At 64.1% G+C, this 19,170-nt stretch overlaps 4 protein-coding genes across 12 annotated transcripts; 3 read left to right on the forward strand and 1 right to left on the reverse strand.

Annotated features, from left to right (window-relative positions):
* Positions 1 to 67: 67 nt before the first annotated feature.
* Positions 68 to 4,096, reverse strand: PRPF19 (pre-mRNA processing factor 19). Its single transcript, XM_038137318.1, has 16 exons — positions 3,931 to 4,096; positions 3,628 to 3,777; positions 3,330 to 3,406; positions 3,118 to 3,259; positions 2,958 to 3,031; positions 2,786 to 2,848; positions 2,659 to 2,700; positions 2,499 to 2,573; positions 2,300 to 2,375; positions 2,036 to 2,145; positions 1,742 to 1,897; positions 1,595 to 1,664; positions 1,237 to 1,322; positions 836 to 1,006; positions 622 to 727; positions 68 to 530 (listed from the first exon to the last, which is right to left on the reverse strand). The coding sequence occupies exons 1-16, from the start codon at positions 3,947 to 3,949 to the stop codon at positions 433 to 435; spliced, it is 1,515 nt and encodes a 504-aa protein (XP_037993246.1). The 5' UTR covers positions 3,950 to 4,096; the 3' UTR covers positions 68 to 432.
* Positions 4,097 to 4,173: 77 nt separating this feature from the next.
* Positions 4,174 to 6,418, forward strand: TMEM109 (transmembrane protein 109). Of its 3 annotated transcripts, none has more exons than XM_038137335.1 (4): positions 4,174 to 4,313; positions 5,131 to 5,358; positions 5,450 to 5,552; positions 5,624 to 6,418. In XM_038137335.1, exons 1-4 carry the CDS (start codon positions 4,236 to 4,238, stop codon positions 5,992 to 5,994), a joined length of 780 nt encoding a protein of 259 aa, XP_037993263.1. In that variant the 5' UTR covers positions 4,174 to 4,235; the 3' UTR covers positions 5,995 to 6,418. The 3 variants fall into 3 exon arrangements, with proteins under 3 accessions (XP_037993263.1, XP_037993261.1, XP_037993262.1); XM_038137333.1 differs by having other exon boundaries at positions 4,185 to 4,323; XM_038137334.1 differs by lacking the exon at positions 4,174 to 4,313 and adding an exon at positions 4,554 to 4,600.
* Positions 6,419 to 6,933: 515 nt separating this feature from the next.
* Positions 6,934 to 13,286, forward strand: TMEM132A (transmembrane protein 132A). The gene is made up of 11 exons (XM_038137297.1): positions 6,934 to 7,181; positions 8,033 to 8,241; positions 8,317 to 8,922; positions 8,999 to 9,354; positions 9,871 to 10,029; positions 10,106 to 10,298; positions 10,369 to 10,512; positions 10,586 to 10,788; positions 10,989 to 11,265; positions 11,464 to 11,655; positions 11,732 to 13,286. Exons 1-11 carry the CDS (start codon positions 7,127 to 7,129, stop codon positions 12,809 to 12,811), a joined length of 3,474 nt encoding a protein of 1,157 aa, XP_037993225.1. The 5' UTR covers positions 6,934 to 7,126; the 3' UTR covers positions 12,812 to 13,286.
* A 136-nt stretch (positions 13,287 to 13,422) lies between these two features.
* On the forward strand, positions 13,423 to 18,308 carry CD6 (CD6 molecule). Of its 7 annotated transcripts, XM_038137315.1 has the most exons (12): positions 13,423 to 14,433; positions 15,603 to 15,662; positions 15,752 to 16,060; positions 16,129 to 16,428; positions 16,516 to 16,587; positions 16,679 to 16,816; positions 16,914 to 17,036; positions 17,111 to 17,206; positions 17,297 to 17,377; positions 17,473 to 17,613; positions 17,867 to 18,022; positions 18,104 to 18,308. In XM_038137315.1, the coding sequence occupies exons 1-12, from the start codon at positions 14,379 to 14,381 to the stop codon at positions 18,199 to 18,201; spliced, it is 1,629 nt and encodes a 542-aa protein (XP_037993243.1). In that variant the 5' UTR covers positions 13,423 to 14,378; the 3' UTR covers positions 18,202 to 18,308. The 7 variants fall into 7 exon arrangements, with proteins under 7 accessions (XP_037993243.1, XP_037993239.1, XP_037993240.1 ...); XM_038137311.1 differs by having other exon boundaries at positions 17,111 to 17,377; XM_038137312.1 differs by having other exon boundaries at positions 17,867 to 18,308.
* Positions 18,309 to 19,170: the final 862 nt, after the last annotated feature.

The raw sequence follows: 19,170 nt of genomic DNA on the forward strand, positions 1-19,170 counted from the left end.
AGCAGCCACAGACCTGCCCAGATCCCACCCTGATACACCCCAGCCCTTCACAGGAGCCTTGTCCAGCTGGGATGACAGGGAATAATTCTTTATTTCCATACTGAAACTAAGCAACTGCTTACAAAACTGCACAGTCCTCCCTTCCCTCCCTCCTTCCACACATCCCGGCCTCCAACTTCCACCAGCACCGGCATTGGGGCTTTTTGTCCAACCAGTTACAAGCACAAAACAATCTAAAGGCGGAAAACACACGGAATTGGGAAAAAAAACTAAACAATAAGTTCATGGAGCACGGGGAAGGCAATGTCTGACTTCCCTTACGCCAACAGCTACAACAGGGGAGCTCGATAATCCCACCTGGATAATCCCACCTGGATATTCCCACCCACCTCCCACCCTGAATCCCAAAAAATCCCAGCCCCACTTCCAGGGCTACAGGCTGTAGAACTTGAGGCTCCGATCCATGCCTGTGGAAGCGATGAACTTGGCATGGTGGCCAAAGGCGACTCCTGTGGTCAGGCCGCTGTGCTCTGGGGACAGAAAACAATCCATGGTCACAATTCCGAGTGGATTTGGCCCATTCCCGCCCCAGCCACTTCCATGATTCCCAGAGTCCCTCACCTGTGAAGTGGAGGATCTCCGTCCACTGCTTGCAGATGTAGATCTGGACATCGGTCCCGCCCAGCGCCAGATAGGTCCCGCTCTGGTCGAAAATCAGGGATTTCACCTGCGGAGAAGAATCACAACAAGGCGTTGGAAAAGCTCCAAAGGGCTTTTCTGGGATGCCACAACCCCTGGAGCAGAGAGGCCATGGGGGAGAGGGGACATCACCCACCTCGAAGTTGTTATCCAGCTGCAACGTCTTGAAGTTCTTGAGCTTCCTCAGATCCCAGAGCTTGACGGAGGAGTCGTCGGCTGCCGTGGCCAGGTAGTATCCGTTCTCGGAAAAGGCGATGCTGGTGATGGGGCCGGAGTGTCCCGGGAAGTTGGCCACGTTGGTGCGTTCCTGGGGACAAGGCGGTCAGGGGGAATCACAGCGCTGGGATGTGGCATCATTCCCAACCCACCCGCGCGGTCACGGTGTCACCAGCGGCTGCTCTGGAGCTGGAATCTCGGGACTTTTGGAGAAACCTCCACAAACATTCCTCAAAGTCCTGCTCCTTGGACTGATCCCCAAACCAAGCTCAGACACCCCCAAGCCCCTGCTTGCTCCCACACATTCCCATCAGCCCTCACCTTCAGATCCCAGATCTTGATTTGGGAATCCATCGTTCCCGTCCCAAAAATGAGCCCGTCCGGGTGGAACTGGGCACAGGTGAGAGCTGTGGAGACAGCAGGAGAATCAGACGCTTGGGAAGAGTCCCAAGAGGGTTGGGAAGATTTGGAAGGTTGGGAAGGCTCAAGAGGGTTGGGAAGATACAGGGAGCTGGGAATATTTTGAGAGTTGGGAACACTCAAGAAGGTTGATGAGATTGGAAGGGTTGGGAAGACTCAGGAAGGCTGGGAAGGCTACCAAGACCCTTCCAAAGGAGTTTCCATGAACTCCAGGAGCCAAGGGATGCCCAGAATATGGAAAATCAACTCCAAGGCTTACCGCATCCAGAGCTCTCATCCGTCACCTTGGTGAGGACACGGCCGGTCTGGATATCCGAGAAAGCCCAGTACTGGGAGAGAGGAAGAGCGTTGGACACGGGAGGGGTGGGAAGCCAAGGTGGGATCTGTGGGATGGGGAGGGATTCACCTGGTCATCCGAGGAGCTGAGCAGGTAATCACCCGTGGCGTGGAGGCTGAGCCCGGTCACGGAGCCCTCGTGGGCACGGACCACCTGGACGCAGGAGGCGTTGGGAACGGACCAGATCCGGATCGTGGCGTCGGGAGAAGCCGAGAACACCAATTCCTACGCAAGGACAACACCAGAAGGTTCACCCGGGAAGAATTCACCTCCCCCAGGGCTCCCAGCAGGAGATTCCACCAGAGGAGGGTCCTGATATCCAGACCTGATGCATCCCGGAGGTGAGGGAAGAGCCAGACGCACCTGGGATGGGTGGAAGACGACGCTGGTGACTTTCTTGGTGTGGCCCTTGAGCGTGGCCAGGATCTGCTCCGAGCTCTTGTCGAACACAATGACGTTTTTGTCGGCTCCACCTGGAAAACGGAGCAGGAAGCGCTGGGATGGCAGTGTGGGGCCAGCCAACTCCAAATCCACCTGCCGTATGTCCCCTGTCCTCCTTCAAATTCCCAAAAACACAGAGAAAGAGATCCACTCCCAGGTGGGAAGCCCCTGGGAAAGCTCCCTTACCAGTGAGGATCTTGTTGGTGTCGGAAGGACACAGATCCAAGGCAAGAATTCCTGGGATGCTGGCGCTGTGCAGCCCCTGTGTGAGGGAAGAGAACCCCAAATTACTGCCACAAGCACCACAACCCTCCCAAACGGAATCAAGAGGCAATTCCCAGCTCCATGTGGGAGTTTCCCTGTCCTTTCCCCTCCCAGCACTCACCACGTGCGAGGCCACCTGCCGGTACTTGCTGAGCTCCTCCGGCTTCACCAGCTCCTCTGGGACTGTCTTACCCCTCTGGAAAAAACAGGGATGAACATCAGCCTTGGCTGGAGCACGGCACATCCCAGCTCCCTCCAAATCCCTGGAGAAGGCCACTCACCTTCTTACGCTCCGTGGTCAGCACCGTCGCCTTGTCTTGGAGCTGGAAAACAAGAGGAGGGTGGGCACAGACCGGGAATTCCGCGATGGGGAGATGGAGAGGGGAACACGTGGAACGCTGCCCCTACCTTCTGGATGATCTCCGGGGTCATTCCCGCCAGCTCTCCCAGATCCATGGCCTCACCAGCGCCCTGTGTGGCACAGAAGGAAGGGATGTACAGAGAGAGAATTCGAGAGCAATGAGCAGGAAAAGGGTTGGGAATGAGTGGGAAAAGGGCTGGGATGGGGAGCAGGACTCACGGCCACGTTGGGCTGCGCCGACGGCACCGCCTGGGGCACGATGAGCCCGGCCTGCGGCTTCAGCGTGGCCAGAGCTGCGAAAACACAACAGGTTTAGAGGAAAGCCGGGATGAAGCGCTTCCCAGCGCCCCTTCCCGGGAACACCCCGCGTCCGTGTCACCTTCTCTGGCGGCAGTGACCTCCTTGGTGAGGCGGGCGATGACCCTGCAGGCGGCATCGTGCTGGTACAGGGCGTGGGACAGCTCCTGGCGCGTGGTCTGCAGCTGCTGCCGCAGCGTGAAGCTGTGCAGCATCACAGCATCCTGCCGGGAAGCGCCGCCGTCAGCCGCGGAGCGCCGGGACCCCGGCCCCGGCAGCGCCCCCGGCACTCACCCACTCGTCCTGCAGGGCTTTCAGGATGGCCGGGATGCTGGTGGCCGAGGGAGGCTTGGGCCGGATCGGGTGGGCGACTGCAAGAAAGACGGACACGTCGTCATCCGCGTCCCTGATATCCCTATGGATCGCCGCGCTCCCATCCCTTCCCTATCCCATCTCGCCGTGCCTCCTTTGCCCCTCTCCTTCCCAGCCTCCACAGCCGAGTCCGGCATCTCCAACCCCACAACACCTCGGGCACCGCCATTCCCGACCCCGGAGCCGCCGCTTTTCCCGCGCCCGTTCCCGATGCCGGCACCTTTGATGTCGATGAGCTGCTCCTCGGACAGCGGCTGGTTGTTGACGGGGTCGGTGCCGTTCTCCGCGATGTACTTCTCGATCAGCCGCCGCTCGTACACGTGGTTGGACACGGGCGACACACACGGGTGCTCCGGGACCTCGTTGGAAACTGCGGGGGAAAGAGAAGGATAGGGCAGCACGGGAACGGGGCTTTGGGAACTCCCTGCCCGGTGAGCCCCCGGTGAGCCCGGCTGTCCCCGCCCCGCAGCCCGGGATCCCCCATTCGGTAGCGCTCCCCCCCCCGCCCTCTCTCCGCACTCACTGGAGCAGATGAGCGCCATGGCGGAGGCCGGGGGGTCGCGGCGCTCCGCTTACGGCCCCGCTGCCCTTCCGAGGCTGTTTCCGGTTCTCCTTTCCGGTCCGGGGGGGGTCCCGGTTCCGGTTCCGGTTGGCGCGCGCGGCCCCCGCGCCGCTCCCGAGCGCTCACGCGGGCGCCGCCGCCGCCGGAACCGGAAGCGCTCCCGGCATCCCCCGCGCTGCACCGCCCCCCCCCCCCCCCCCCCCCACCGGCGGGAACGGCGCTTCCCGGCGGGCACCGCGCGCCGCCGCCCGCCTCCCGCTGTTGCCATGGTGACCGCGCTCCCGGCATGCGCCGCGACCGTCCCGGGGACTACAGCTCCCAGCGTGCCCCGCGGCGGAGCCCAGGGAAGCCCCGGTGAGGGGGGGCCGGGGGGGACCCCGGGGTGGGGGGTGGAATTCGGGGAAAATTCGGGGCGAATTCGGGGAAAGTCGGGGGGCAATGGAGGGAAAATGGGCGGGGGGCGCTGCAGGGAGGGGATAGGCGGGATGAGGGAGCCGCGGTGGGCGTTCCTGGGGGGGATCCCGGGGGAACCGGGGGGATCCCGCGGGGGGGGGGGGGCAGTGGGAGGTGGGTACAGAGGGGCCGGGGGGGATCCCGGGGGGATCAGAGGGATCCCGGAGCCCGCGGAGATGTGGGTGGGCTGTGCGCAGAGGGATTTGGGGATCCAGCGGGCACTGGGGAGATCCCGTGGGCATTGGGAAGACTGGGGGGATTTTGGGGATCGTGAAGGGCGGAGGGCCCGGGGGGGGGCGGGCACAGGGGCGATCGGGGGTTCCAGGGGAATGGGGGGAACTGGGCGGGGCTGGGCACAGTGCGACTGGGGAGATCCCGGGGGCACTGGGGACAAGTGGGGAGCACAGGGGGTCTCGGGGGTGGCAGTGGTGGCGGTGTCCCATCCCCGAGCGCCCCGCTCCCTCCTTTGGGAAGGGGTGCCCCCCCTTCCCTGCCAGGCCCGGTGCCCTTGGCTGTGTCCCGCTGACTCTTGTCGATCCCAAAAATAGCCGGGACACCCGGGCCTGTGCTGAGGGAGAGGCATGGAACTGGGCTGTGGGGCCTCCAGCCTCCCCTCCTGCTTGGGGGACCCCAAAACCAGCAAGTGAACCCCAAAACCAGCAGGGCTTCCCCCTCCCAGCAGCCCCACATGTGTCTCTTTCCCCACAGATCCCGGGTTCCAGCATGGGGAGTGCCGTGGGGCACCGGGCCCTGCTGGCCCTGCTGCTGTGGATCCCATTCCTCATGGGATCGGCGGGGGATGGGGCCAAGGATGGCCAGGAGGGATTCCAGGGACACGCCACCACCTCTGATGACCTGCTGCTCCGGCTGGGAAGATCCACTTGGGACACCCTGGAAAACTGGGTGGGACGCCAGCCCCTGCGGATGGTGGCGGAGGTGGGATCCCGATTCCCAAACCTCCCCGGGAGTTCCTTGTGCAGGGGCATGGGACATTTTCCCACTCCCTTATCCCCATCTTTCCCTGCAGAGCCTCTCCTCCACCCTCTGGATCGTTTCCTCTGGGATCTCCGCCGCCCTGACCACGCTCTGTGGGATCCTGGGGGATCTCCTGGCCGCCTCCAGCATCAACGGTGAGTGGGGCTCCGCCGGTGGGGCGGCTCCGCCCCCGTTCCCGGTGCTGACTCCCGGATCCCATTCCCAGGCCACCGGCTGGTGCGAGCGGCAGCGCTGGCTCCCGGCCAAGTGCAGAGGGTGCTCCTGTGGGCGGTGGCCGCCCTGGTGGCATCCTGGCTGCTGGCCCGCCTCCGAGGGCTGCTGCTGCCGCTGCTCCGCGGCGTCAAGCTTTTCTTTTTCCTCGGAGCCTTCCTGCACGTGGCCGCTTCCCAGGAGAGCCCCACGGTGCAGGCGGGAATGCTGCTGGGCCTGTGGCTGCTCTACACCTTCCTGGGCAGCCTGGTGGCATCCTCGGATCCCAGCGCCCGGCTGGATGCGGCCGTGAAGAGCCTGGAGTGGAAGGTGGAGGAGCTGCGGCGGCGCCAGAAGTTTGGGGGGCCCCGGAACCGGGAGGATTGAGCCCCCCTAAAGCTTTCCCAAAGCTTGGCTCTGTCATCCCGAGCATCCCGAGCATGCGTCCCCCCCGCTCCGCTGAGCCCCCCGCACCCCCTCCTCTGCTCCCTGGTTCTCCCAGGGGTCCTGGGAGGCCCCCATCCCTCTGGGAGCACCCCAAAACGGGGGGCTGTGCCTTGCCACACGTGCCACAAGTGCCTTCGCCCCGAAAGCCCCCACACGCCCCAAGTGTGGGAGAAGAGCTCCCACATTCCCTGCCTGCCGGGGATGTTGGCCCGGCCCAGCCGGCGTGGGGTGCAGAGGGGATCCCATTCCCCATCCCGGGGGCTCTGCTTGTTTTGGGGTCCCCTCACTGTCGGATTTTGGGTTTTAAGCTGCTTTTTAAACGGTTTTGATAATGTGGTTTGGAATAAAGACGGATTTATCCGGCCTGGCCCCGCTGCTTTCCCAGGGGAAGGGGGTCAGGCTCAGAGCTGGCCCCCCAGTCCATTCAGGGTGGGAAGGGAGGAGGAGGAAGAGGAGGAGAAGGAGGGTGGTTTATCCACGCCAGGATCCCACCACCCTCCAGCTGTCCCTGCTGTGCTTCCCGCTCGCCCCATGCCCCTCGCCACGGATGTCCTTGTCCTTCCCATGTCCCCAGTATCCCTGGTGGAACAGGGGCACATGGATGGCAGCTGGGGGAAGAATTCCCACCCTCCTGTTCTGCTCCGGGGGTCTCCGTGTGGCCTGGGGTGTCCAATGCTGGCTGGGGCTGGGAGTGGGATGAGGAACAGGGATTGGGATGGGGATGAGGAGCAGCGGTGGGGATGGGGAGTGGGATGCGGGTCGGAATGGGGAGCAGGGATGGGAATGGGGAATGGGGTGAGGATGAGAATGGGGAGCAGGGCGGGGAATGGGGAGCAGGGCTGGGAATGGGGAGTGGGATGGGATGCGGCTCGGGCTGTGGAGCAGGAGCTGGAGCCCCGGGCACGGCCGGGCTCTAGGACCCGGCGGGACGAGGCGGCGCCGGTGCCGGTCCCGCCCCGGCCCCATTGTCTCGGCGCGGGGGCGGAGGGACGGGAGGCACCGGCGGAGCGACAGGAGGCACCGGCGGCACCGGCACCGGCGGCACCGGCGGACGGACCGAGCCCCCCCGGCCATGGCCTCGGCGCCCCGGCTGGCGCTGCTGGCCGCCGCCCTGCTCTGCGCTCCGGGTAAGTGGGAATGGCACCGGGAAAGGCATCGGGAACGGCAGCTGGCACCGGGAACAGCACCGGGCACCGATTCCGACCTCGCTCCGCACCCCTCCCGCCGGTCCTGCCGGGATCCGCTCCCGCGTGGACCCGCCACCCGGGTCGATTCTCCCCTTTCCCCACGTCCCTCCGTTCCGCCGGGATCCCGGGAGCCGGGGCGACCTCACCCCCTCCTCCTCTTTCCTCGCGTTTCCCGGGATCCGCGTCCCCCATTCCGCGGGGATCCGTGCCCCCTCCACCGCCTGGGATCCCGAGGGGGTCTCCCGGGGAACGTGGGATCCGCTGGGATCTCGAGGGGGGAATCTCCTCCCAATCCCCACGGGAACCCGCCGCCCGAGGAACTCCCGTTCCCCTCGGATCCCGGGATCTGCCCGGCCTCTCTCCCCGCACACCTGATCCCCAAGGTGGGATCGATTCCCGGCCGTGAGCAAGCCCTGCCCGGCTATCCAGGTGGGATCTGCTCCCTGTGATGAGGGATCCCTTTGATCAGGGCACCATGAGCCTGGATCCCTCTCTGCAGGACGCGGTTCCAACCTTCTCCCCGGTGGGGAATGCATTCCCGCAGGGAACAGCCAGCACTGGGGGAACCGAGTGGCCCCCCCAGTCCTGATGCAGGGATGGGATAACCCCGGGATGGGATAACCCCGGGATGGGGCAAGCATGGCAGGGGTGACCTCAGACTGCGGTGGCCCAGGCAAGGGGTCACCCTGTGTGCTGCCACAAAGGTGGGCACAAAGAGCCCCGCTTGCCACCCCTGTGCGCCCCATTCCCACGGTGTCCCTGTGGGAAGTGACACATCCATGTGCCCGCAGTGAGGGGTGACGGGGAGCCCCCGGGTCCCGTGTTCCTGCCGGCGGAGCTGGAGGTCCTTGGGGTGCCCGAGTCCTACCGGCTGCAGAGGGTGGATCAGGACGTGGCCCCCAACTCTTCCCTGCACACCCGCTCCGAGACATTCCTGCTGCTTCGTGCCGGATCCCAGCCCCTGGTCCAGGCCACCTACCCCCCGTTCAGCATCCGCCAGGTAACCAGCACTCCCCTGTCCCCTGGGCCACCCCAGGGTGTCCTGGCCCCCACCACCATCCTGGTGTCCTTACAGGAGGTGTCCGTGGAGAGCCCCCCCGGCTCAGCAGCTTGGGCCATCCGCGGTGTGTCCCTGGAGAGCTCTGTGTCCCCTGCCGAGCCCGTGGCCCGTGTCCTCTTCCATCTGCACGGGCCCGACTGGATGCCTGGGAAGCAGGATCATGCCGGGACCCGGAATCATCCCAAGGACTGGGACCATCCTGGGGTCTGGGATCAGCCTGAAGTCTGGGACCACCCTGGGGGTCAGGGTCACCCCAGGGACTGGGATCATCCCAGGGAGCAGGACCACCCTGGGGTCCGGGATCACCCCAGGAACTGGGATCACCCTGGGGATCATGACCACCCCAGGGACCAGAACCACCCCGAGCAGCAGGACCACCATGGAGTCCGGGATCACCCCAAGGACTGGGATCACCCCAAAGAACGGCACCATCCTGGGATCCACGATCACCCCAAGTACTGGGACCACCTCAAGGACCAGGACCACCGTGAGCAGCAAGACCACCCTGGGAACTGGGATTCTTCAAGGGATTGGGATCACTCCAGAGCTCGGGATCTCCCCTGTGTCACCCTCCACGCTCACCACCGCGGGCGGGTGGCCCGGGGGACATGTCGCCTGCAGGTCAGTGCCACCCTGGGGACCCAGGGGACCCACAGCTCACCCCCAGCCTAATCCCAGGACCCCCTCTCCCCTGCAGGCCCCACTGGGCGTGTGCGTGGTGGAGCTGGAGATCCCTCCACGCTGGTTCTCCCTGGGATCCCTCCATTCCCACCGGAGCCGCCGGCGAGATTCCGACCCCGTGGAGCCTCCGGAGCGCCCAGAACCGGCTGAGCTGCGCTACAGCGTGGGGGAGTGCGGGGGTCGGGAGCAGGAGGCTCCCAGGTTCCTGGGAATGCTGGAGCTGCGAGCAGGAGAGCCGGAGAGGCGGCAGGAGGTGCGGCTGGACGAGAAGGTGCTGCTGCGTGTCCCCAATGTCCCCCTGCGGCCTGGGCAGCGCTTCACGGCCACCATCGCTCTGCGCCACAACTTCACCGCTGACAGCCTGACCCTGAGGTGAGAGCGGGGACGATGGGGACACCCTGTGACACTGTGGGACACTGTGACAAAGTGCGTGACGTGATACTATGTGAAATTGTGTGACACTGTGACAAAGTGCGTGACTGTGAGTGACACACTGTGACGGTGAGCGACACTGTGTGACAGTCTGTGACATTGTGTGGCAATCTGTGGCAGTGTGTGAACACTTGATACCACCCGCACTGAGTGACACTGTGTGACAGTGGGACTGTGACACTATTGGATACCAGCTGACAGGATCTGATACTGTGTGACACTGTGTGACACTGTGTGACACTGTGTGACACTGTGTGACTGTGAGTGATACCCAGTGATTGTGAGAGACTCTGTGGGACACTGTCTGAATACCACCTGACACTGTGTGACACTGTGTGACATTTTGGGGCAGTGTGTGACACCATGCCACACCATCTGACACTGTGTGACACTGTGTGACATTTTGGGGCAGTGTGCGACACCATCTGACACTGTGTGACACCATGTGCCCCACAGGATCAAGGCCAAGAAGGGCCTGCAGGTGGTCTCCGCCCATCCCACAATTCCCAGCATCTGGAGCGTGCACCTCGAGCGTTCCCGTGGTCCCAAGCACTCCACGGCCATAGTGACATGCCGGCGGCTTGGGGACATCCCTGCCACCCCTGACAGCTCCAGGTAGGGAATATCCCAATACCCCCATCTTGGTGGGAATTGTGGCTTGTTCCACCCTGACCCCGGTGCGCTGCCGCAGGGTGTCCGAGCCGGCCGAGTTCCTGCACCTGGATGTGGCGGTGGAAAATGGGACGGGAGGGCTGGCGCCGGCGCGGCCCCTCACGTGGCAGGTGGAGTATCCCGGCCAGGATCCCGAGGCACAGAAGGACAAACTGGTCTGGGAAATCCAGGTGTCGGAGCGGGACGTCCGTGCCCTCGTCCCGCTGGTGCAGGTGGGTGTCCCCATCCCATTCCAGCCCTCCACCCCATGGGATGCACCCCCTCATCCCGCTGTGCTTCCAGGAGCTGGAGATCCTGAACACGGCGCCGCTGACCGGGATCCCCCGCGTTATCCCGGTCAAACTGGTGGCTGTGGAAGCGGGGGGCGGAGTGTCCGAGCTCACAGATCCTGTAGGATGCGAATCCGCTGACAAGCAGGTGCTGCAGGTGAGTCCTGCTATCCCCTCGTTATCCCGCCTCACTCTGGGAGATTCCCATGGAATTCCACGTGTCCTTGCAGGTGTCGGATTCCTGCGACCTGGTGTTCGTGGGGGGCAAGGAGAGCCGAGGGGCGCGGGGGGCCCGCGTGGATTTCTGGGTGCGCCGGCTGCGGGCGGAGCTGAGCTTCTCCGTCTGGGCTCCGCTGCTCCCGCTCCGCGTCCAGCTGGGAGATCCCATCCTGGAGCAGCTCCGTGGCTGGAGACTGCCCGGGGGGCCTGACAGGTGAGGCCTGCAGAACGGGATGGTGGGAAAAGGGGGAGACGGGAATGAGGCTGGGACCTGACATGCGGGGATGCGTCAGGGAGCCCCCAACACGCTCTGGGGTTCTCGTCACCCTCTTGTGGAATTCCTGTCACCCTGTCCTGCAATCCTTGTTCCCCTGCCCCTGGGGAACCCCTTGTCACCCTGTCCCCTGTCCCCAGTGCCGCGGTGGAGTCCGAGGACGCCGCAGAGGAGCCGGAGCGGCGGGCGCGGGGCTGCCGGCCCCAGTTCCAGCGCACGGGGCTCCGTGTCCTAGCACACTTTGTGGCCCACCCCCTGGATGGTGGCCGTCACCTGTCCTACCTGCCCGGCCCCGAGTGGCTCCTGGATGTCACCCACTTGGTGGCTGCCCGGACCCGTGTCCAGGACCCCCGGGTGGCCTCACTGGAAGCGGGAGCTGTGGTGGTGGGCCGGGAGCCTGGAGTCACCTCTGTGGAGGTAAACGGAGGTTGTTTGAGGGATCCTGGGAAGGTCTGGGGGTGTGGGAAGATTGCAGGGATGGAGCTGGGGGACTGGAAATGATCCAGTGGAAACTGGGCAGGATACAGGGAGGGAGGGAACTGAGGGTCTGGCACAGGATGGGAAGAGGAAACAGTGGCCGTGAGGAATGCTGGGGGACTCACCAGCTGCTTCCAGGTGCGCTCCCCGCTCTCCGACTCCATCCTGGGGGAGCAGACGCTGGTGGTTTCTGAGGAGAAGGTGACGGTGACAGAGCTCCACGCCCAGGTGGTGGCCGGGCTCTCCTTATCCCTGCGGACACAGCCGGATCATCCTGGAGTGGTCACCGCCACCGCCCTGGGAACACCCACGCTACGGGCCCTCAAGCAGGTGAGACGGGTGGGGGGTGACCCCAGTCTCCCCGGTGTCCCCCAAACCTCTGCCATCCCGCTTGTCATCCCGCCAGGAAGCGACCCTGTCCGTCTGGTTGTCCTTCTCCGACCACACGCTGGCCCCGCTGGAGCTCTATGGGTGGCACGACGTGGCCTTGACCGTGACGTCCCTCGACCGCGCCGTCGCCACCGTCAGGGGGTCCCCAGGGGTCCCCTCTGCCCACCCATGGGTGGTGGCCGAGGGGCCGGGCCGGGGAGCCCTGCTCCAGCTCAGCCTTTACCCCCCGGATCCGTGCCGGCGTGGCCGGCACCGCGCGGCCGCCCTGGCCACCGGCACCGCCTGGCTCGAGGTGGGGGTCCCCTCTCCCGGGAGCCCCCGGCCCTTCCCGCGGGCTGAGGGCGCCATGTCCGGGGAAGCGGTGACCGTGGCACAGAGGGACCCCGCGGGCGTGGGGCCAGCAGCCACCAAGCTCCAGGGGTCTTCCTCAGAGGAGGATGAGGAGGAAGGCTACGGACGCAACCGTGCTGGCATGGAAGAGGAGGAGGAAGAGGAGGAGGAGATGGTGAAGGCTCCGGAGCGGGTGACTGACCTGGAAATCGGGATGTACGTGCTCCTGGGAGTCTTCTGCCTCGCCATCTTCATCTTCCTCGTCAACTGCATCTTCTTCGTGCTCCGGTACCAGCAGAAGGAGCTGCCCGAGCCGGGCGGGGCCCCCTCGGCCCCACAGCCCCACAACTGGGTCTGGCTGGGCACCGACCAGGAGGAGCTGAGCCGGCAGCTGGATCGGCAGCAGCTGGATCGGCCACAGCCGGATCGCCGGCAGCCGGAACCCCCGGCATCCCCGGGCCCCCCCTGTGGCTGCGGGGGCCCCCCGGGCTCCAGCGAGGACGGGGCTCCCCCCGGCTCCCCGGCCCCCGGAGCGCCGCCGCCCCGCAAGGAGGGATCGGCCCCGGGGGGCGGCCGCAGGAAGCGGGTGGAGTTTGTCACCTTTGGCCCCCCCCGTGTCCCCGAGGAGCCCCCCCCGGCCGACCCCCACGTCCAGTCTATCCTGGTGGCCAGCGAGGACGACATCCGCTGGGTGTGCGAGGACATGGGGCTGCGGGATCCCGAGGAGCTCCGGAGCTACATGGAGAGGATCCGCGGCAGCTCCTGACCCCGCGGGGGCACCTCCCGGACCCCCCAATTCCCGGGCAAACCAGTAAGGGCCCGACCTCCTCCCCGTGCCGTGCTGGGGGGATACCGACCCCCCTTCCCAGCGGGATGGGCCGGGGACCACTGGTGGCCTCCTGGGACCACCCCGAGGTGCCCACAGAGGGTGAGGGGGGGTCTCCCAGCCCTATCCTTATGGGGGCTGGATCCCGGCGGCACCGGGGAGGAATTTGGGATGCTCTTACTGCTTTGGGTCTCATTGCGACATGGTGTTCATAGTGGTGATGATGATGGTGGTGATGATTCCTGTGGTCTGATCCCGGGGAGGATCCTGTATCCCCCCCACCTTCACCCCGGCCACGCATCCGTTTTGTACACATTTTTTATCGGGAACGCCCGGGAAGGGGCTGCCAGGGGCTGGTATTTATGGAAAATTTTTAATTCTGACGTTGTTACAAAAATAAAGTATTTAAAAAAACCGATTGAGGTTCTCCTCTGTGCCATCTCCTGTGATCCTGACACCGGGTCCCACCCTGCCCCCATGGCACTGCCAGGCTCCTGGGAATGGGCACATGCCCTTGACCTTGGCTCCACGTGGGAGCTGGTCACGGGATTGGATCCAGGGCCGGGCCTGGCTGTGGCCCAGCTAGGGTCACCTTGGGATAAGGGATCTCCTTCTTCCCTCTCCTGCCATCTTCCTCCTCCACCTTTCCAACCCCAACACCAGCCTGGTACTACTGCATGTTCCCGACATTCCCAAATGTCCCCTCAGCACCTCCCTGTACTAGTGGCCATGGGGATTCCCACTCTTCCAGCTTCCCAGTAAGTCCCAGCAATCCCAAGACACAGCAGGAGATCCCCCACCCCATCACCCTGCTCCCAGCTTCCCCAAACTTCCCAAAACCCTGCTAGGATGGGGTGACTGGAGTCCTGCCCCCTCTTCCCAGCATCCTGGGTCCCCAGGTGTTCAGCTGGATCCCAGCCCTCACCCACGGTGGGGATCAACATCTCCTGGGATGCCCCACCTCCCATCCATGGAAATTCCAGCCTTACCCCTCACCCAATATTCCAGGAGGGTCCTGGGGTGATCCTGCATGTGCTGGAAGATGCTCAGGATGTGGAGCTGCAGGTAGCATTGACTCCAAAAAACAGGGAGAAGAGGGGAATTCCTGGCTCTTCGTCGCCCCAAGATGTCCCACGTCTCGGGAGGCCCCGGGTCCCCGCATGCCCACCACCCCAAATCCACGACCCGGAGGCACAAACCAGCTGCAGATCACGAGGGCTCCACCAGACCTGTGTCCCCCGGGCTGGGAGCACCAGACCCACGAGGCTCCCGTGCCCCAGAGGGTCTCTGGGGTCCCCGAAGCCCTGTTTCCTCCCTGCCAGGGCAGGATGGAGCCACCCCATCACCCTCCTCCACCCCGCAGCACTGAGTCGGCTTCCTGCCCTCCGCCACACTCCCGGAGCCGCCGGAGCGCGGGGACACGGCCAAGCCACGTCCCCAGGCGGCTGAGACAGGGATCCCCTGAATCCCAGAGCCCTGAATTCCATGGGGCTGCCCCGCTGATGGGATGGGGGGGCTCTGCCTGCTCTTGGTGGCACTTTCTGCCGTGGCACCTGCACGAGGTACGTCACCACCCCCATCCTGACACTTGCTGTCGCTCTCTTGGGACCTTGGGGTGGTGGAGCCACAGATTTGGGGGTCGGGGACCTGCCACCTCCCCGGCGGTGGGGAGCACTGGGGGTTCCGGGGGGTGCCCAACAGAGCTGGCAGTGGTGGAGGATGCTGGCCCTCAACACACTCGGAGGGAAAGGGAGCCCCGGAAAGGGTATCCTAAGGCTTAGGGATTCTCCTAGGGGTTAAGATCCTCTTGGATCCTCCCAAAAGCACCCCGGGAACCCCTAGGAGAGGACCCTAAGCCCCTAAAGGTGCTCTCGGAGCCATCCCACCTACAATCCCTTCAGGAACAGGGTGGCACTCAGGGCCTGAAGCCCATCCTGTCTCTCATGTAACCCCTGGATGGTTTTGGGATGTGATGCCACCCGTCCTTCCCACCCTGGCAGGATTTGGGATTGTTTGGCTGCCAAAATGTCTGCCAGGAGCTGCTTCGAGGCCTCCAATTGATCAGGAAACGGCCCCATCACCCCATTTCCGCCCTTGTCATGCCTCCATCCCCACCTGGAGCAGCTCATTCCCACCTTCTCCCCTCATCCCTGGCCTTTTCCTTGAACATTTTAACTCCAATCCCCACTGCACCAGCTCTGGTGTCTCTTCCCGGGATTCCCACCCAAGCAGCCCCCTGGATGCCTCACTTCTGGGGCTGAATCCTTCCCCCTGGAGGAGCCAAATGGGGCATTTTTCGGGATAACTGGATCATCCACTCACCTGTGGCTCTGGAATGGGTGTAGGCAGGTGGGTACAGACGGGTCCAGCCCCTCTGCATCTGCAGGGATGAACCGGAAGGCGGGAACAACATGGATGCAGGACGACATCTCAAATTTCAGCTCTTCCGCTGCTGAGTCGTGTCCCAGTGTTCCCATATTTAAGGCCAAATTCTCCCAGCAGATCCCACACCAGGATTTAGCCCTGAGAAACATCCTGGGGCACACAGGGATTGATTTTTGGGGTGCAGCAGCTCCATGACCCCTTTGCCAGAGCCCGGGGGGTTTCCCACTGTGCCACTCACAGCTGGGAGAATCCTCTTGGCCACGTTTTGGTGGGTTTGGGATGTATCCCTCCAAACCGGGAATCCTGGGGGCTCAGCTCCTCATGCCTCTGTCCTTTCTCCCCACAGTCCCCACAGAAACGACAGAACCTCCCAACACTCCGACAGGGAACACCTCAGTGACACCAGGTGAGTGTGGGAGGGTGAGGGACATCCTTACGCTCCCTTTTCGGGATTCTGGGACAACGCCAGCTCACCCTTCCTGGTGCATCTCCCAGGTCCCAGAGCGCTCCGGCTGGCGGACGGCCGGAGCCGCTGCGAGGGCCGGGTGGAGCTGGAGCAGGAGGGGACGTGGGGGACGGTGTGTGACGATGGCTGGGACATGGCCGATGCCAACGTCGTGTGCCGCCAACTCGGGTGCGGCCGCGCCGTGAGAGCCCACGGCAATGCCGCCTTCGGCCGCGGACACGGCCCCATCCTCCGGGATGAGGTGGGATGCAAGGGACACGAGCGGGACCTGTGGGAATGTCCGGCCGCGCTGGAGAACGACTGCAGCCACAAGGAGGACGCCGGCGTGGTTTGCTCAGGTGGGTTTGGAATATTCCGGAGCGGGGGACGTGGATGGCGCATCCTCATCTCGGTGCTCTTCCCGCAGAGCACCAGGAGTGGCGGCTCTCCGGAGGCCAGGATGAGTGCGCCGGCAGGGTGGAGGTGTTTTTCCGCGGCACTTGGAGCACGGTGTGTAACAGCACCTGGTACGACACGGAGGCCACGGTGCTGTGCCGGACGCTGGGATGCGGGGATATGCTCCAGCGGCCTGCCTTCAGACACACGCTTCCCGGGAAGATGACGTACCTGTGCGGGAGCCTGCAGCCCTCGCTGGCACAGTGCCGCTGGGTCTTCAATAAATCCGCTCCCTGTTACCAATCCTGGGCCGCCGGGGTCATCTGCAACGGTACCGCGTCCCTCCCGCTGGGATTTGAGGCACGGCCTGGGTCCTGCTCTCTCCCAAGCATCCGATTTCTGCTCCCGCCCTTTCCAGGCTCCCAGGGTTTGGAGACGCCGACGCCCACAGCGGCTGAGGTGACGCCCAGGAATGTCACTGTCCTGCACAGTGAGTGTCCAGGCCCATTCCCTGGGATCAGGGTACAATTCCCAGGAGGTAAGATTCGTGTGGGATAAGCTGTGTCCGTTCTCTGTCCCAGCCGAGGAGGGGACCCGGACCTTGGGGACGCCAGCAGTGGACAGTCCCCTCTTTGTCCTGTGCCTGGTGCTGGCCGCGCTGCTCCTGCTCTCCATGCTGGCCTTTTCCACTGCCCTGCTGAGGCTGAGGAAGAGGAGTGGTAAGGAGCTCTGGATCTGGACACGGAATTGGGACACAATCCCCACTTTTTGGGCTCAGCTCAGCCACGGAGTGGGTGCATCCCCTTGTCCCCACAGACGTGTCCTCCTTGGAAATACCCATGCCAGTCCTGGTGACCCACAGCTCCCAGAGCCGCGACGCACCCTCCGGGATCTCCAACGACTACAGGAAGACTCCCACCAGCCTTCCCAAAGGATCAGGTGGGTCTGGCAGGTTCCCCCAGGGGCTGTGGGGCCAGAGGTGCCAGATGCCACATCCCCTTGTCACCCCTCAGACTGTCTGGTCACAGCCATTTCCAAGGATTCTGATTCCGACTCGGAATATTATGAGTTCAGCAGCAAGCCTCCCATCGCCCTGTCCACCTTCTACAGTGAGCATCCCACTTCCTCTGGGATCCCTGAGGTCCTGTCCCAGGATCCCTGTCACCCAGGATGCTCCCACCCCTCTCCCCTTCCCACAGACTCCCTGCGCCGGCATCCCAGGGAGGATCTTCTCCCTCTGAGACCCAGCCAGGACAGGATGGAGCCATTCCCTGAGGGTGGTATGACACAAGGGGGGTCTATCCCATGGATGGAAGGGTGGCCACCCCCTCTTCCAATATCTTTGTTCCCACGTTTGATGCCCTTGTTCCCACAGAGCCGGCCAGGCCAGGACCCCCACTCCGCAGCTCCTCCAGCTCATCCTCATCCACGGAGCCCTATTGGAATGGCAGCGTTCCCCCCCCTGCCCAAGGCACCCAGTGGCACCCGGCAGCCACCGGCCATGGCTATGGCACAGGTGGGAAATGTGGGGGCAGGGATGGGAGCAGGGATGGGGAGACCCCGAGGATGGGAAAAAGGGATGCAGAGACCACAGGGATGGGGAGGGAATAGGGGTTCAGGGGCCCCAGGTAGAGGAGCAGGGATGGGAGCAGGCATAGAGGGACCCCAAGGATGGGAAGATGGATCGGTTCGACCTCAGTGAGGAAATGGGAGCCCACGGAGTGGGAGCAGGGCTGGAAAGTGCCAGTCAGTGACCCTGCTCCTCCCAGCTCCGCCGGCAGCGCCCGCCCCAGTGCCCTCCCAGCCCTGGGTACCTGCAGCTCCGACAGATCCCGATCCCGACGGCAGCTCCAGCACCTCCTCGGGGGAGTGGTACGAGAACGTGCAGGAGACGGAGCCCCCCGGAGATCCCTCCTCACATCCAGGTGAGGATCCTGTGCTGGAGGTGGGGCGCACAGGGAGTTCTGGCAATTCCCAAATCCTCCTGATGGGCTCTGTCTCTGCAGGCTGGTCAGATCCGTCCTGTCCCTCGGGGGAACACGGGGAGGATCCCGACTTTTCCGAGGGCAGCGACTACGACGACGTCCAGGACTCTGCCTACTGAGCTTGTGCCACCACTCCAGAGGCCAAATCTCCTGGAATTCTCTGGCTATCTCCTCCGGAATTCACCTGCCATCTCCTCTGTGCTGCCATTAAAAGCTTTTCCCACCATGTCCCTTGTCCACAGGGCTGTCACCAGCCCTGCAGTGAGTCTGGGCCACCAAGCGCTCCCATTTGTCCACTAAGGGACACAAGATGGCCAAAGATGGCTAAATTTCCCAGTCCCAGCCCACAGGAGCAGGGAAGAGGGCGGCAGGGCCCTGATCCAGCTCCATAGCACCAGGGGTGGAAATTAAACTGCAGGAAGGGCGGACATGGAAATCCCACGTGTCCCCTCAGAGCCTGCCTACACCCTTCTGGGACAGTCCCCATCCCAGGAACATGCCATCCATAAATCCTGTCCAGGAATGCTCCAGAGATGCTGGAAGGGAAGCCACTGAGGTGCCACCCCAAACCCACTGGATGGTGCTCTATGAGGCTGGGATACAGCCCCAAATCCCTTCAGCACCTCCTGGTCCACCCATATTCCAGCAGGAAGCTGGAGCCAAGCAGCTTCCTGGAGCCAAGCAGCTTCCTGGAGCCAAGCACCATCCCAGCTTTGGGATTTGGGGTGCTCCCAGCCGGGAGGGGGCACAGCACCCACCCATCATCCCGGGGGACTGGGACCCCTCTGCCCCCCATCCCAAGCCGGCTGCTCCCACCCCGGCCCCGCCGTCGGGTTTCTGTCTCTGCGGGGAGGAGGTCGGGGTTCAGCTGCACCCCAAGTGGAAAATGTGGGCCCCCCCCCCACATCCTCCAGCTGTTTGCTGAGCGAGAGGCCCCGCACAAAGGAGCCGCAACAACGGAGGAAATCCCAAAATAGCAGCAAAACCCCGACAAAGGGCACGGGGCGCGGCGCGGGCTGAGAGCCGGGCGGGCACGGGGCGGGCACGGGGGGTGCCCCAGCCCCGCTACTGGCTCCGGGTGCCGGGGG

The sequence above is a fragment of the Motacilla alba genome, chromosome 5, assembly GCF_015832195.1.
Source record: "Motacilla alba alba isolate MOTALB_02 chromosome 5, Motacilla_alba_V1.0_pri, whole genome shotgun sequence".
Taxonomy (NCBI): domain Eukaryota; kingdom Metazoa; phylum Chordata; class Aves; order Passeriformes; family Motacillidae; genus Motacilla; species Motacilla alba.